At 41.1% G+C, this 15,401-nt stretch overlaps 1 protein-coding gene across 1 annotated transcript in view; it reads left to right on the top strand.

The window, feature by feature from the left end:
• Positions 1-391: 391 nt before the first annotated feature.
• The window catches only part of GPR37 (G protein-coupled receptor 37), an 83,027-nt gene continuing 68,017 nt past the window's right edge, over positions 392-15,401 (top strand). The window contains exon 1 of the mRNA XM_073573417.1: positions 392-2,256. Coding sequence (XP_073429518.1) covers positions 1,264-2,256 — 993 coding nt within the window. The 5' untranslated portion in view covers positions 392-1,263. The remainder of the gene's footprint in view (positions 2,257-15,401) is intronic.

Raw genomic sequence — 15,401 nt, 5'->3', positions numbered from 1 at the left:
GCTCTTTTATCACAAATAAATATGATAGTATATGATATCCTGCTGCCAAAGCTTACGTACAAATATAGAACTAATATCATTGTAATCTTAGTTATTTTAGTTAAAGGTAGCACCACTTTGGATTTCAATGCAGATATTCTGTACTACTGGGAAAGAATTCAGCCAGCTGCTTCTAGACCTTACTTGCAGCATTAACAGCTTCTGTTCATTCCCCCACTCCCCCTCCTGCACAGCCTTTGTGTAAGCTTCAGTACTGAGAGAACTGACTATGCTTTGCCCAGACAGAGAATGGCACTGCTGCCGCAAGTGCTACTACAATGTATTGAGGTAAAGGATTATGTTCTCTTTGTTTGATAAATCCGATAGGGCATCTAAATACTGCCTTTAAAATGCCAGTCTGGGTCTTAAGTAGCCACCTTTCTTGTGGGAGATGCAAGCAGATACATGTGAGGGCACCCAGCAAGGTGTGATAATTGCTCAGAGTGACATTAGATGGAGAGATAGTGTAGAGAAGGGAGGAGAGAGGCTGTCTGGTTTACAGCCATACACAGGCGCAGAGAATAGGCTTGTAAACCCTACAGGCGGGGCTCTTTTCACTGACAGCAGCAGTACAACCAGGGAGAAGCCTTCAGAAACAGAGGTTCTTCTTCTGCATCTTGAGGGTCAACAGGGCTTCTTCACCTTCTCCTCAGCCAATGCTTTATAGTAGTCAGACAAGGAAACATTCAAGAAAATTGTCAAGTCTTTTCTCTTTCCGACCATGGAAGCCTGTTGTCTTTTTTCTGTCCAGCCTTTAATCTGATCTGATGACATCTCTGCAACCTGTTTACTCCCAGCCTAGAAGGGATTATTTTCATTTGTGATTATTAAAAGCAGGAAGAGCTATCCCTTGATGTCTTTGCTATGATGCACTGAAAGAACATTTAAATGAGCAGCCAGGGAAAAGCGAACAGTTCTTACAAAGACATTGGCACAAAAAGGGTGGAGTCCTGGTATTTCTTTGAATGTACAGCATTGGCAACCTGAACTTTTTCTCCTGACAGCTTTGTGCACTGATGCTGGAATGACTTCCACTCATTGAATTGCGGTGTCATTTACAATGTTTCAGAGGTGAAACTTTACTCCAAGGAGTGCGTAATTTATTTACACCCTGGTATTTCTCTTGTCTGTTCTCACTGCTTTGTCTGGCACTGTGGAATCAAGTGACATGCACAGAACCAGCGATTTCCTTCTTGCTTTTTAACTGAATGTTTTCTTTTAAACATGCAGTTACCAATTTATACTATATCTTTTTTATTTTTTGGAGCATCAATAGTGAGTAATCATGAATTGCAAGATGATCTAAAGGTGAAATATGAAGATGGCACAACTTGGTGCCATGATCCATCTCCTTTTCTGGACAAAGTTAATTCTAAAAGGACAAAGGGTCAAACTGTTGACGAGAAGTCTACCCCAGATGGTGGTTTAAGAAGCATTATTTGCAAATTTTTACACCCAAGCTTAAGCAAGCCTATAGATTCTGCGTTGATTGAACAGAATTCGCGTCAGCAAAATGGCAAACAAGGACAGAGAACACCTGCACCAAATATGCAATCTGAAACCTTTCCTGAGGAGCATAGAAAACTGAGCATCACAGCCATGGAAACCAGGTATGAGGCTGAAACACCTGAGCAGCATCCTAAAGATCACATTGCTATGGTATATATAAGCTCAAGACATAAAAGGGAAGCATATGAACGTCAGTGGAAGAAAGGAAATGACAGCTCAAATAAAACCAACAGTGAAAAAAAACTCTTAGTGGATTTGAATGAAACTTTGGAGAGTTCCAATGTTGGAAAAGAGACAGAACCACACGCATTGTCCTTAAATGGATCAGTACCCTATGCTACCAATGATTTGAAAATGTTCTCCGATAATATAGAAGCTAATCAAGCTCTAGTACCAAAAAACGCAACAAATAAAAAGCTGCGCATTAAGAATCCATTTTACCCTTTAACAGAAGATTCGTATGGGGCATATGCAGTCATGTGCTTATCCATCATTATATTTGTTATTGGGATTATGGGTAATATGGCTGTAATGTGCATAGTTTGCCATAACTATTATATGAGAAGCATCTCCAACTCACTTTTGGCAAATTTGGCCTTTTGGGATTTTTTGATAATTTTCTTCTGCCTCCCATTGGTAATATTTCACGAGCTAACAAAAAAGTGGCTGCTGGAGGATTTCTCTTGCAAAATCATTCCTTATATTGAGGTAATATTTCTTAAAAATGTTTTAATAGATTTGAAACTGATTATATTAATTTAGAATGCACTGTGCATGTTTAACACCAAATTAATTGTAGCAGAGTGTTTTGCCATTGAGAACTTTTATATTATATACTGTTTGGAGTAATGTTCTAAGAGACTTTGTGTCCTTTATATAATATGGCTGCCTTGTAATGCACACAGTGATGTTATGTTAGTGGATGCAATAGCAGCAATAAATAGACACTGAGGCCACGATTCATTAAAGGGGTTGTCCACTACTGGAACTCCTTCTTGATCAAAATGTTTGGCACCCATAAAATAAAAAAGCTTATACTCACCTTCCGTTTCGGCACCGTGTCAGCACTTGTGGTCCCGGGGCTCTCGTGTGGTTTTTGTGACATGTGACGCCGGCACCCAATCACCACTTGCGTCACTGTCCCTACCATCAGACAAATCAAACATGAAGAGGAAGTTTCTGACTTCCTCTTCATGCTCAACACGACAAGAGGCAGAGACAGTGATGCCAGCACTGATTGGGCTCCAGCGTCACATGTGAAAACAACTGCACGAGAGCCCCGGGACCACGAGTGCGGACACCACCGGAACAGCGTCGGCATGGGAGGTGAGTATAACCTTTATTATTTTATGGGGCCAAGCAAGGAGTATGACAAGAAATTGTCCAAAGTATTAGACAACTTCTTTACATCTGGCATTGTACATGCCAGTCTCAAAGAAGGGGCATTGTGGAGTAAGATGCACTTGAGAGGCGTGTGCTACTTAATGAATTCGGCACATTTTAGAACTGGCATACAGCGAACACCTCTGTGCGCCTCGCAAAAAAAATCTAACTCCATACAGGGAGTAGTGTAATATTTCTGGAATAAGATATGCCACTACTAATCATGAACTGCATGGCATTCGATGCCACACCTCCATCCTGCCCCAGCTCAGGGCGGTCGAAAAGAAAGTCGGAAACATTTGGCAAAACCCTTGTGTTGTGCAAAGTTTTGTGTCTTTTTAAGGTTTTTACATTAGACGTCTTGTATAAACATCTTAATTTATAGGAACTTTAATTCCTGATGTGGAAAAAGACATTACATGCACCATGTTATGCAGTTAGATAGGTAATCCCCTTTGCCAATCAGCAGGAGGGAAGTGATTTATTTCATGCAGAGTTTGCTTCCTGAAACATCTCCCTCTCATCAATCCGAAGGTCTCATGACCCTTTAGTATAAAACTACTGGTGTATTCCCTTTTATGTTTACTAGATTGTTTTTTTCACAATGAATTAAAAAGCTTCCCCAAGACTTTTATATTAGTGACCTATCCTTGAGGTAGATAATCAGTATCTCATCTGTGGAAGTTCAACACCCTCCACCGAACAGCAGTTCCTGGCAGCGGTGACCGGATGTGCTGAGATTCCGAGCTGTACAGCACAGCTCTGTCAATGAAATAGTGGCCACATATTGTGGTCCCATATTGATTCAAATAAGGGACAGATATGCAATACCCGAACGTGTCCACTATTTCATTAATGGAGCTGTGCAGTGCAGCTCTGCAACTCAACACATCCGACCAGCATCAGGAACAGCTGATTGGCGGAGATGTCAATGCTACCACCAATCAGATATTGATGATCTATCCCAATTATTCAGTATAAAAGTCACGGAAAACCCCTTTAAATATAAAAGGATAATGGTTGCATAAATCCTATTTGATGTTTTAAAGCCATTTCTTACCCTATAGAGATGGGCAAACCCGAGCAGTAAAGTTCGGCGTCCGTACCGAACACCTACGGTTCAGACACTGAACACAGGAGCAGTAGTCCTATCAGCCGATGCCAGTGACCGGAGGTAAACTTTTTACCTCCGATCACAGCTGCAGGCTCACACTGTCATTTGACAGTGTGAGAACCGTGGCTGTCTGACCTGTGGTAATGATTTTACTGCTGATCATAAGCAGTGTTTGCTGCGCTGTCATGCACATAACAGTGTGGCAAACACTGGATATTTTGGCTCCCCCATTCAAGTGAATGGAGTTCAAGTTCAGGTCTGGGTATTGTTGTGGTACCCAAACTTTTTTTTAACTGTTTGGCTGAAGCCGCCAGACCCGAGCATCCTGGGGCCCACCCATTTCTAGTACCCTACTTTTTTAATACTTTTAAAAAAGGCTTTTCAGAATTAGGTTATGTGCATAGTGGCATATACACAGAGGATTGTTTTTCTGTATTTTCAGGACAGAATCTGCGTCAGTATAGTAGCAAGGTATGGGTTTATGAAATCTCTTCTACAGTCCACAGCGCAAGCTTATTTGTAACCCATGTTGATCTATGTTGCTGATTTCACACTATTCAATGCAAAGGGTAGAATTTGCATTCTGTCAGCATCATTTTCAAAGGAAATCTATACAATTTTTTAAGGATTTTGCTAATACATAAATTATGTTTGTACGTGCCCCAAAAAGTTTGCATACTCCTCTAGAAGTTGTATTAGACCTTGTCCATGGGCTGTACAAAAGCTAAACTGCCTGTGAACTGATGTGGGACTCTTTCAGGAAAAAAAGAAGCAGATCCATCATTTTCCCTATTGTGGAACAACTGGAAAAGGAAACGGGATTTGTAACATTGTTTCACTTGAAGCTAAATGATTTTGGCATGGTTTTTTTTTTTTTAGAATATAAGATACTTTTTTTGTATGTTTAATTAATATATGACCTATTCTAGAGTTTCTCTTGACAAGAACCAACTAGTACAATATCTAGTAAAAGATGAGCAGGAGAGAGTGTGTGACAAGTTTTTGCCTCTGCTTTGGAAATAAATATGGTCTCCTAAAGCTGTTTTGCCTGTCTCCAATTGCCATGCATATTTGTTCCTTATTTAAAAGTGACCAGCTTAACGTCAGTGCCAGTTTTGTGCCATTCAGCCTGTATGTCTGCCAACCTCACAGCGAACTGGCTATAGTCCACTATTCCTCACATTGTGCATGATTGGGGGGGGAATCAGCAGCCAATGCTGCCGTCTTTGTTTTTCCTCTTCATTTAGAAATATATGTGTATGATAGATATTTTTTTTTCTAAAAGAGAAGTATGTACATTACAGTATTTCTGTTCTGACTTTCTCCAGTTCTTTGGTCTGAATTGTGATGTTGGAATACAAAATTTTACATCTTGCTTCAACTTGTTTTTCTCTCAATGAATGCTGTAGTCAGTAGTCACATATTGAGGAAAGTTTGCGTTTAAAAATGTCTATTCCAAACTGCACAGTTGCCAGCAACTGCAGTTTATTAACAAAAATATGTATTTAAAAATGAGTAATAAAAATAATTTCATATGTGCTTTTTAGTTAAAAAAAAAAAAATACTACATATGCTAGAGTAACAGCCAATGTTCTCTCTAAGCAATTGTAGTCACTCAGCAGGACAGGTAAAAAGAGACCTGGGCCCGGTTCCCTCTCTGCCAGGAAATATAGAACCGCATCAAATAAATATATCTATTACATAGCCAAATAGGGCCACATAACATCATGGTATATGGCAGCCTGATCTAGCACAGTGAAGGTTATTATCTACATCACTGATGGTCTAGGGTGGCAGTGACTGGTTATGCTAAAGAAGCCCTCAAAACAATGTTTTGATCCTCTCAATATATTGCAATCATTATATTATATAGCACTGTGTGTTTACAATTGCTTGTTTTGCCTTTTTACCCAGTTAATTCTTTTCCATTATTTTTATGAAATCACATGATTAAAAGCTGACTAGCTGAATCTGTCTAAGCTCTGTGTAGGAACAGGAGGTCAATTTTCCCTGTATGAGTCATAAGTCACTGTAAAAGTCCCTGTCAGGAGGGAGGAGGAAACAGATGAGTCAGGAGTGGAAGAGGGGAATGATAAATGCAGGGAAAAGATATTTCCTGTTTCTACATGGAGAAAAGAGAAGCAATACCTGGGTAGAAAGGCAAAATGAGCAATTGTAAGTACACAGTGCCTTATAATATGATGATTGCAGGACTGCTTTTGTTTCACACTATTGGAAATGCTTATAGGTCATGCTTCTGTCCTGAACAGTCATTCAAGCCTGACAGAAAATAATATAGGCATGTTAAAGTGGATTAATTTATTGCCCCTTGAAAAATAAGAACGATGTATGCTTGCTTCTCAGAACTGCACTTTTAGGGCAGGGTCAGACTGCTGTATTTCTCATGTGAGAATCACATTGTAAAACTCGTACTGGCTGTCGGCTCTCCTGACCTGAGCTTGATAGCTGCATACTACTCCATCATGTTGTCTTGCTCAGGTCAGGAGAGGTGTTGGGCCAGTCCGTGCAGTGTGATGCGATTCTATCATGAGCTATATGGCCGTCTGACTCTGCCCTTACAGTGATGTCGGCGCTACTGTTTCCAGCAGGTAACCTGACATTTTTAATGCTGCTGATTGGCTACAGTTCATTAATATTCCATCAAGTAGACATCCACTCTGATGAAATAGAAAAGGCTGCAGTGGTCACGTCATACAATAATGTCACATCTCCCACCAGGAACAGCGACGCCAACATCGCTGGAACACTGTTTTTATTTTCTACAGAGCCCTGATTTAATTAAGTAGGGGTTGTCCAATGTTGGATAACTGTTTTAACCACTTACCGAACTTGGACTTACTCAGTACGTCTTGGTTGGCTGGTACTCACCAACCTTAGACGAACTGAGCACGTTCAGGTGATTTTGCGCTCAAAGCCTCTGCGCAATCACTGCAGAGTGTCAGGTGATTGTGACACCTGGCACTTGGTGCAGGACTGGTGCCCGCACCGCTCCCTTCACTTTAACCCCCTAAATACTACGATTGCAGCATTTAGCAGGTGTGCAGAGAGAGGGAGCACCCTCTTCACTCCGATCGGTGCTCCTTCAATGTCATCATGGGGGCCTGATCGTTGCCATGGTGACCCAATAATGACTTCAAGGTCAACAGGCTACTGTAAACCCCTCAGACCATGGGCACAGAACGGGCTCAGGGGCTTGTGTCAGTGCCGCACTGACAGATATAAGCCATTGCAATGCTCATGCATTGCAATGGATTATAACTGTGATCAGGCACATGAAAGTTAAAGTCCCATAGTGCAGGGTTCCCCAACTCCAGTCCTCAAGGCACACCAACAGGTCATGTTTTCAGGATTTCCTTAGTATTGCCCTGGTGATAATTGCATCACCTGTACAATACAAGGGAAATCCTGAAAACATGACCTGTTGGTGGGCCTTGAGGACAGGAGTTGGGGAACCCTGCCATAGTTGGACAAAGTAAAAAAGTAAAAAAAAGTGAAACAACGTTGTAACAATATTTTTTTTTAAAAATCTGAGAATAATAAAATATATACCAGTACACTGTACTGATAAATTTATATTTTTATGTAAAAAAAAGTACAACTTTGATATCGCCTGATGACCCACTCCATAAAACTGTCCTACTAGTTAACTCCTTCATTCAACACAGTAAAAAAGGGGAGGAAAAACCATACTTTTTCATCATATTGCCAAACAAAAAGTGGAATAAAAAGTGATTTAAAAAAATGAATGTACGTAAATACAAATGGAATCTCTGAAAACGTCAACTTGTCCCACATAAAAACAAGCCACCATACAGCTCCATCAGTGGAAAAATAAAAAAAAGTCTTAGCTCTCAGAATACAGTGATGCAAGAATAATTATTTTTTCTATAAAATATTTTTTACTGCATATAAAAAGATATACATAAAAAAAGATATATATGTGGTGCTGTTATCATACTGACCCAAAGAATAAAGAATAAATCTATTTTACCAAACACAGAAAGGCATTAAAAAAATTGCTGAATTGCTGTTTTTTTTCATTCTGTTTCCCAAAAATCAGAAAGGAAAGCGATCAAAAAATGTTCTAATATTTTGTACCTGAAAACGGTACCAAAATGTCAACTCGTCCCACAAAAAAACAAACCAGCCATCACATGACTCTGTCGGACGAAATGTGGAAACATTATAGCTCTCAAAATATCGCGCTGCTTGTGCAATAAAATGCGTCTTTTAGCAGCTAAACATAAGAAAAACTATATAAATCTGGTATCGCTGTAATCGCAACCGACCCGAAGAATAAAGTCACCTTATCACTTATACCGCACAAGGAGCGGTGTAAAAAATAGATATAACCAATTCTTTACTCGCTGTTGATATTTTTTTAGTAACTCTGCTGCCTCATTATAGTGAGTGGATCCTTTAGGGGTTTCATCAGAATCATGTCATTCTATGATTTAGATGGAAACCCCAAAGTAAGTGGTCAGTGTTGAGTGCCGGATAAATGTGATTCCAAACGTTATGTAAAATGTTCCCAATAAAAGCTTCAAGTCAATCCGCAAAAAAGCAAGTCTCCATTGAGGTCCATCATCTTTCAATGGAAATATAGGGAGCTTCCACATTACTGGTAAAATAAATGCTCTGGCAAAGCACTATAGCTCCTCGCACCCCAAAAGCCAGCAAATTCTGCACTCCCAAAACAAAATCCCCCCTCCTTTCTGAGCCCCAGTGTGCCTAAACCACATTTATCGTCCACTTGTTTGGCATTTTTGTAGCAGTGACAGCCCGCCTATTTTACAGGTGCGTGTCTCCAGAAGCATGAGCTGGCCACCACAACGTACTGGTCACTACAGCGTACTGGTGACTGCATCGTACTGGTCACAACAATGGTAGTTTGCAATTTAGTCAGTAACATCCACTGCTGCTTGTTTCTGGAAAACTCCCATGAAGTCAAAATAGGGTCACTTGAGGGTGACTTCTGCTCTTCTAGCACTTTAGGGGCTCTATACAAGGAGTCCACAAACTATTGTAGGAAAATCTGCGCTCCAGTAGGCAAATAGTGCTCCATCCCTCCCTAGTCTCTTTGTGTGGCTAAGCAGTATTGTACAGCCACATATGGGGTGTTTGTACATTCAGCAGAAATTGTAAAACAAATTTTGGAGCCATTTTTACCCATTTCTTCTTGTGAAAATGTAAAATCTGGGACCAAAAGAATTTTTTTGTGGTAAAAATGTAATTATTTTTTCTTCACAGCCCAATGGTATAACATTTTCTGTCACACCTGTCCTGTTAATATGATTACTGCACCCCTAGATTAATTCAAGAGGTGTATTTTGTAAAATGGGGTCACTTATGAGGAGTTCTACTGTTCTGGCACCTTAGGGAGTCTCATAGTGGGTCATGGCACCCACAAACCATAACAGTAAAATCTGCACTATAGTATGTTGCTCCTTCCTTTGTGAGTGTTGCACTGTACTTGTAAAGTATTTTCATTTACATGTAAGGTACTGTCGCACTCAGGAGAAATTTTTACAGCAAACTAATGTCCTTTTTTTCTTATTTAGTCCCTAGAAAGATTAAAAACTAGGAGCTAAAAAAACATTTTAGTGGTAAAAATGCAATTATTCTTTCTTCACTGACCAATAGTATAAAATTCTGTGAGGCACATGTGGTGTCAATATGATCACTGCACTCCTAGATGAATTCATTGGGGAGTTTAGTTTGTAACATGAGGTCATACAGTATATGATGTGTTTCTTCTGTTCTGGCACCTCAGGGGCTCTGCCAATGTGACATGGCACCCTCAAACCATTCCAACAAAATCTGAACTCCAATATGGCGCTTCTTCCCTTCTGAGCTTTGCATTGTGCCCCAAAAGTAAAAAAAATTTAGGCTACAACAACAGTTTTGTGGGAATTTTATTTTATTTTAGCATTTTCACAGAGCAACGTTGTAAAAGCACCTGGGGGTTCAAAGTGCTCACCACACGTCTAGATAAATTCCTTGATGGGTCTAGTTTCCAAAATGAGGTCACTTGTGGGGGTTTTCCATAGTTTAGGCACACCAGGAACTCTCCAAACGCTACATGATACCCACACACAATTCCATCAAAGTCTGCATTTCAAAATGTCACTCCTTTAATTACTGAGTCCTGCAGTGCCCCAAACAGTAGTTTTCCCCAGGAAATTGAACAACAAATTGTATGGTGCAATTACTCCTGTTACCCCTATGAAAATGCCAAAATTTGGGCTAAAAAACATTTTTATGGGAATTTTTTTTTTATTTTCACAGCCCAATGTTCAGAAGAACTCTCAAAATTCAGCCCAAATAGGTATTAATACATTTGAAGGAGGCCATATTTTGACAAAAAAGAATTAATGGAAGCTTTTAGGAGTGGTAAACATTGGTAACAATTTGTTACATTCGTAATAGAAAAGCACTTGTGAGCTCAACAATATGCGAAAGTCAGGAAGACAAGTAATCCGAATGATCACAAAATTCCTTCCTTTGTGAAAAAAAATATTTACTTGTGAAAGTATAGCTGTTGTTTTAGGTCAGCTTGCAGTAGCATGTCTGTGTCTGGCCTTAGTTCAGATAGGTTATTCAGATAAGGAGAGGATAGGAACTTTAGTGCTACCAATTGGAGATAGCCCTCTTAAAAGTCAATATTGTTCCTTTAAAGTACCTTGTCACATGATTTCGGATAAGAAGTCAAACCAGAAACGTCATTTATTTAAAAGTTTTTGCCCCTTATCAGTACAAAGCAGGAGTGATTGGCTGAGTTTGCGATCTCTGACATGGAATCTAAAGCAAGTTTTGTGATGCAACAGCGATCTCACCAGCGAGTTTGCTGTGTGTGACACTTAGCAGCGACTGGCCCCCCTGCCGGGTATCGCTGATCCTCCTGGAATGGCCAGGACATTTTTTTGATCGCTGGTCTCTCGCGTTTAGCAGGCGGGAGACCAGCGAGCTGGCGCTGGTAACTAAGGTAAACATCGGGTTTCTAAGTGGCGCGCAGCGCTTAGAAACCCGATGTGTACCGTTACCAGCGTGCTGGTAACCAAGGTACACATCGGGTTTCTAAGCGCTGCGCGCCGCTTAATAATGCCATGCTTCTCCTTGTGGAAAGAATCAGATTGACATAGGGAGACTCATAGGCCTTGCAATGCTTCCATAGGAATTTAAATATGCAAATAGCCTATTCAGAAAGGAAGCAGATAAAACCTGTAGCGCTACCTACTGGATGTAGTAATGCTAGAAGTGAATGTCAACCCTTTAAAGGACCTTGTCACATGACTTAATATAAGAAGTCAAACCAAAAACTGATGAGAGGCAACAACTCTAGAGCAAGTGTCTGCAAATGAAGTTTCTGGTATGAGGTCTCATCCTAAGTCATGTGGTAAAGCCCTTTAAAGGGTCAATATTGACTTTAAGTATTGCTATCTTAAATAGGCTGTTGTCACGACACAGCTGTCGGGTGACCAGGGGCTCCTTTTCTGGCCCTACCATTAGGGGGCACCCTAGATTGCCCTGTTCTCCAGGATACTTCAGATGGCAATGATGCCGGAGCCTCCGTCCTAGCCTTATCTCCTACAATTGCACTCTGTCTGTTCTCTTCCCCCACCCAGGGAGAAGGGGGTGCTACTGTGCTTCGCAGTACACCAACCAGACAAACAGAGCGACAAAGACAAGGGGAAACTGAAAACTCCACACAAACCAAATACTCACATATAATAGAGGAATCCATCGGGGTGTGCAGGAAGGGGAAGAAACTAAAAAACAGTCGCTTATAACTTCTCCAGCACTTCTCATAGCAACTTCTCTCCCTCTTTTAGCCATACTGACAAGGTTTAGTAATAGTGCCAAGATTATATAGGGAAAAAGAGTGGCTAACCGAGCACAGGGATTACCTGTTAGGGTCCCATTTCACATAGCAACGCTCCAGCGATCCCGACAACTATACCACCTGGTAAGGATCGCTGGTGTGTCGCTAAATGGTCGCTAGTAAGCTGTCAAACAGGCAGATCTACTCAACAACGCAGCAACGATACGGCAATCCGTATAATGACCTCGGTGGCCGTTGGTACCTTGTCACACAGTAGCTATTCTGATGACTCACACCTGCGTCCCTGAGTTCTGCGTCGCCAACGAGGTCGCTCGTCGGCGTCAAACACAGCGATGCATGCTGGCCAGCGGGACGCCAACGATCAAAAAATGCCCCAGGACATTTGAGTACGATCAGCGATATTCAGCGGGGGGGCCGGTCGCCGCTATGTGTCACACGTAGTGAGATCGCTGGCGAGATCGCTGTTGCATCACATTATCTGTGATGTTTCTCGCTAACGATCTCGTTATGTGAGACGGGGCCTTTAGAATCTGTTTAGTTTGTAACTATCCGCCATTTTCTTGTGGTGTTCTGGCTGCTGGTCTTTTTCCTCTGGTGCTGGGTTTGTTTTGCGTCAGGTGATTGTATCACTCTTTATTACCCAGCATCTGCCTCCCAGTCCTTGCTGGACAACAGTGTTAATCCGCTTGAGTTCTGGCTTGGTGCTTTGCTTTGCCTTCTGTGTGTGTAATTTGTGCAGTGCTGGGACCTCTGGTTCTGCTAGTCTTTGTTTCTGTATTCGGTTGGTTTCTACAGCCTTCTCTGTGTTTTCTATTAGGGGGTGACCCGTTTTTGTGCCCAGTCCTTAGATCTTTCAGGGACCCCCCTCCCCCTATCTATAGGTCTTCGCTTGAGATTAACCTAGGATCGTCGGTGGGTCTATTCGCAAGGAATGGGTCGCCCACTCAATCGTAGGGTATCAGCCTAGTCATAGTGCAGGGTCAGTTTCCCCCCTTCTACCCTAGTCCTGTGTTGCAGATCCATAACATTTCGAACATGGCCGATTAACTCCTGTTCTGCAAGAAGAAATAAACATGTTAATAAGCCGGAGAAGTGCTTCTTCTCAGCGCCTGAGTAGGAGCAACCAGACGCTGTGGTCCTCTGGCTCAACTCCGTCGCGGTAACCATGTGACAGTTGTACTATCATTAAAGTCTTAGTCCTCTATGAAAGAGCTATTTACCTATTTAAATTCTCAGGAGAGCATTGCATAGTCGATAAGTCTGCCTATGCCAACTTATTGCTTTCCAAAAAGAGAAAAAGTATCCCTTAGACTCTTTGTTTATACCTCTATTTTTATTTAGGTACTCCCTCCTCCTCCCCCCATCCTTTTCCATAATCTTTTATGAACAGCAACTGTTGTATGATTCTCCAGTGAGATGAAAAACCTGACTTCACTGAAGACAGATTTTTCCTGTGTATTGAGAGTGATTGATTAGTCCAGGAAGGTAAACAAGTAGTTTTTTAATCGTAATAAGAAATATTACAAGTGTCATATTCTTGTTTGTACTGTTAATTTATGTTAAAAAAGTTAACTCAAAAAGTCAAGAACACTCTCCGATTGGGCAAATCATGTCAGTTTATTAGAGTTGCAGTACGCTGGTCGAGCATCCACATTAGCTGTCAGTGGCTGACGCACGATAGCACTACGAACCCTCTTACCACCTCTGGCATCAACAGTGCCTCTTCTGATTAGTAGGCCCCTCTAACATTATTATGCTGTGATGCGACATTTGCATGACTTCACAGAATCCTACTACTCAGAAGAGATGCCCAGGTTGCCGCAGGTAGTAGGAGGCTCACAGTGCTCTAGTCTGGTGGCCACAGATTAGTGATGTAATTGCTGGACCAAGGTCTTACAAATCTTTTGGTCTACCTCCTGAGACACTTGTCATATCTTTACCTAGATCTGTTTTAAAAATATCTGCTTCTGTAGCTAATTGCTTCCATATTCATTCTATGTTGCCGATGAAGGAAAAGGCATCATGACCAGAAGCTCCGGGCGGCACAAGCTCTGTCTAGCCGGAGATACTATTGTAGCTGGAAACTATAGTGTATCCCTATCTGGCAATATGTGTTCATGTGTACGCCATCCAGCAGGACTAATCAGTTCCCTGTTGTGACCAATGGGGTAGCACCACACACTAAACTTTCAGCATATTTCAGCATGCTGCTGGGAGTTGCTAGCTATTGTTCATAATTGCTCTGATTCAGTCTTGTTTTTACAGCTCCTGTTTAGTCTGTTTGATTCCATTTCTGACCATGGCCTGTATTTAGATTACCCATGTGCCCACTGATTCTGTTCCTGTACTGGACTTCCTTGTAAAGCCATGGTTTCCTAATTATATTCTGCCAGCCCGCTCCACTGGCTAGAGTCTACTTTTTGGACCCAACTCAATAACCCCTGTGTAAGTATACAGTAAATCCCAGTACATGGGTTAAAGGGTGAAGATCACAGCAACTCCTGGGATCTGGTAAACACAAACCCTGACTGTTAAGCCCTATTAAGAAACACCAGGCAAGCTCACACAATAGTGCAATGGCCATGCCTTCAAGAGTGGTTTCATCACAAAATGCAAACCCAAAATAAAATTCAAGGGCAGAAAGCCAAAGTTTTACTTTGATAGAAAGCATAGTGCATCTAATCAGTCAAATGTGGTGGAAGCATTATTAAGGTATGGGCATGTATGGCTGCCAATTGAACTGGATCAGTGGTAATTACATGCAGGTATGATATTATTGAGTATAAAATGGTAAGACTAACTCTTATGTGTATAGAGCTATGCATTCTATCTACTCAGATTTACTAAAATGATGAAAAACTAATAGGACTGTTTTACAGTACAGAATATGACCAAAAATCATTCCAAAGCAGCTCGATAGACTGTTAAGGTAAAACACTGGCATATTCTATAATGGCTGAATCAGTCACTTGACTTCCCGATTGTGCATGCTTTTCAATTACTGGAGACAAAATGCAAAATCAAACTTACCGTAAGATTACTACAGAAGTCTGTAATACTATTAGTAGTAGAAGTCAGACAAAACATGAAAATGAAGAAAATGTGGGCAGCATGGTGGCTCAGTGGTTAGCCCTGTTGGGTTCAAATCCCACCAAGCACAACACCTGCAAGGAGTTTTTATATTCTCCCCGTGTTTGCGTGCGTTTCCTCCATTTACTCTGGTTTCGTCCAACAGTCCGAAGACATAATGATAGGGGCTCAAAATCTAAATTTCCTATAGAGATAGCAATGATAGTGTCTGTGGAATAAGATATAGCTATATAAGTAAAGTAAATTAAAAAGAAAAAAAAAAGAATAACCCTCGGTTTTTGGTGATGTCTATGTATTCCAGACTTCAAGCAGTCATTGACTGCAAAGTATTTCCTTCCAAGTAGTAAAAATTGTCTAATAGTGCAAGCACGTCCAGTTACTTTTGGGACTGAGAATGGAGGG

The sequence above is a fragment of the Dendrobates tinctorius genome, unplaced genomic scaffold, assembly GCF_039654945.1.
Source record: "Dendrobates tinctorius isolate UK_male_01 unplaced genomic scaffold, ASM3965494v1 ptg000035l, whole genome shotgun sequence".
NCBI lineage: Eukaryota > Metazoa > Chordata > Amphibia > Anura > Dendrobatidae > Dendrobates > Dendrobates tinctorius.
This window is presented reverse-complemented; position numbering and strand designations above follow the sequence as displayed.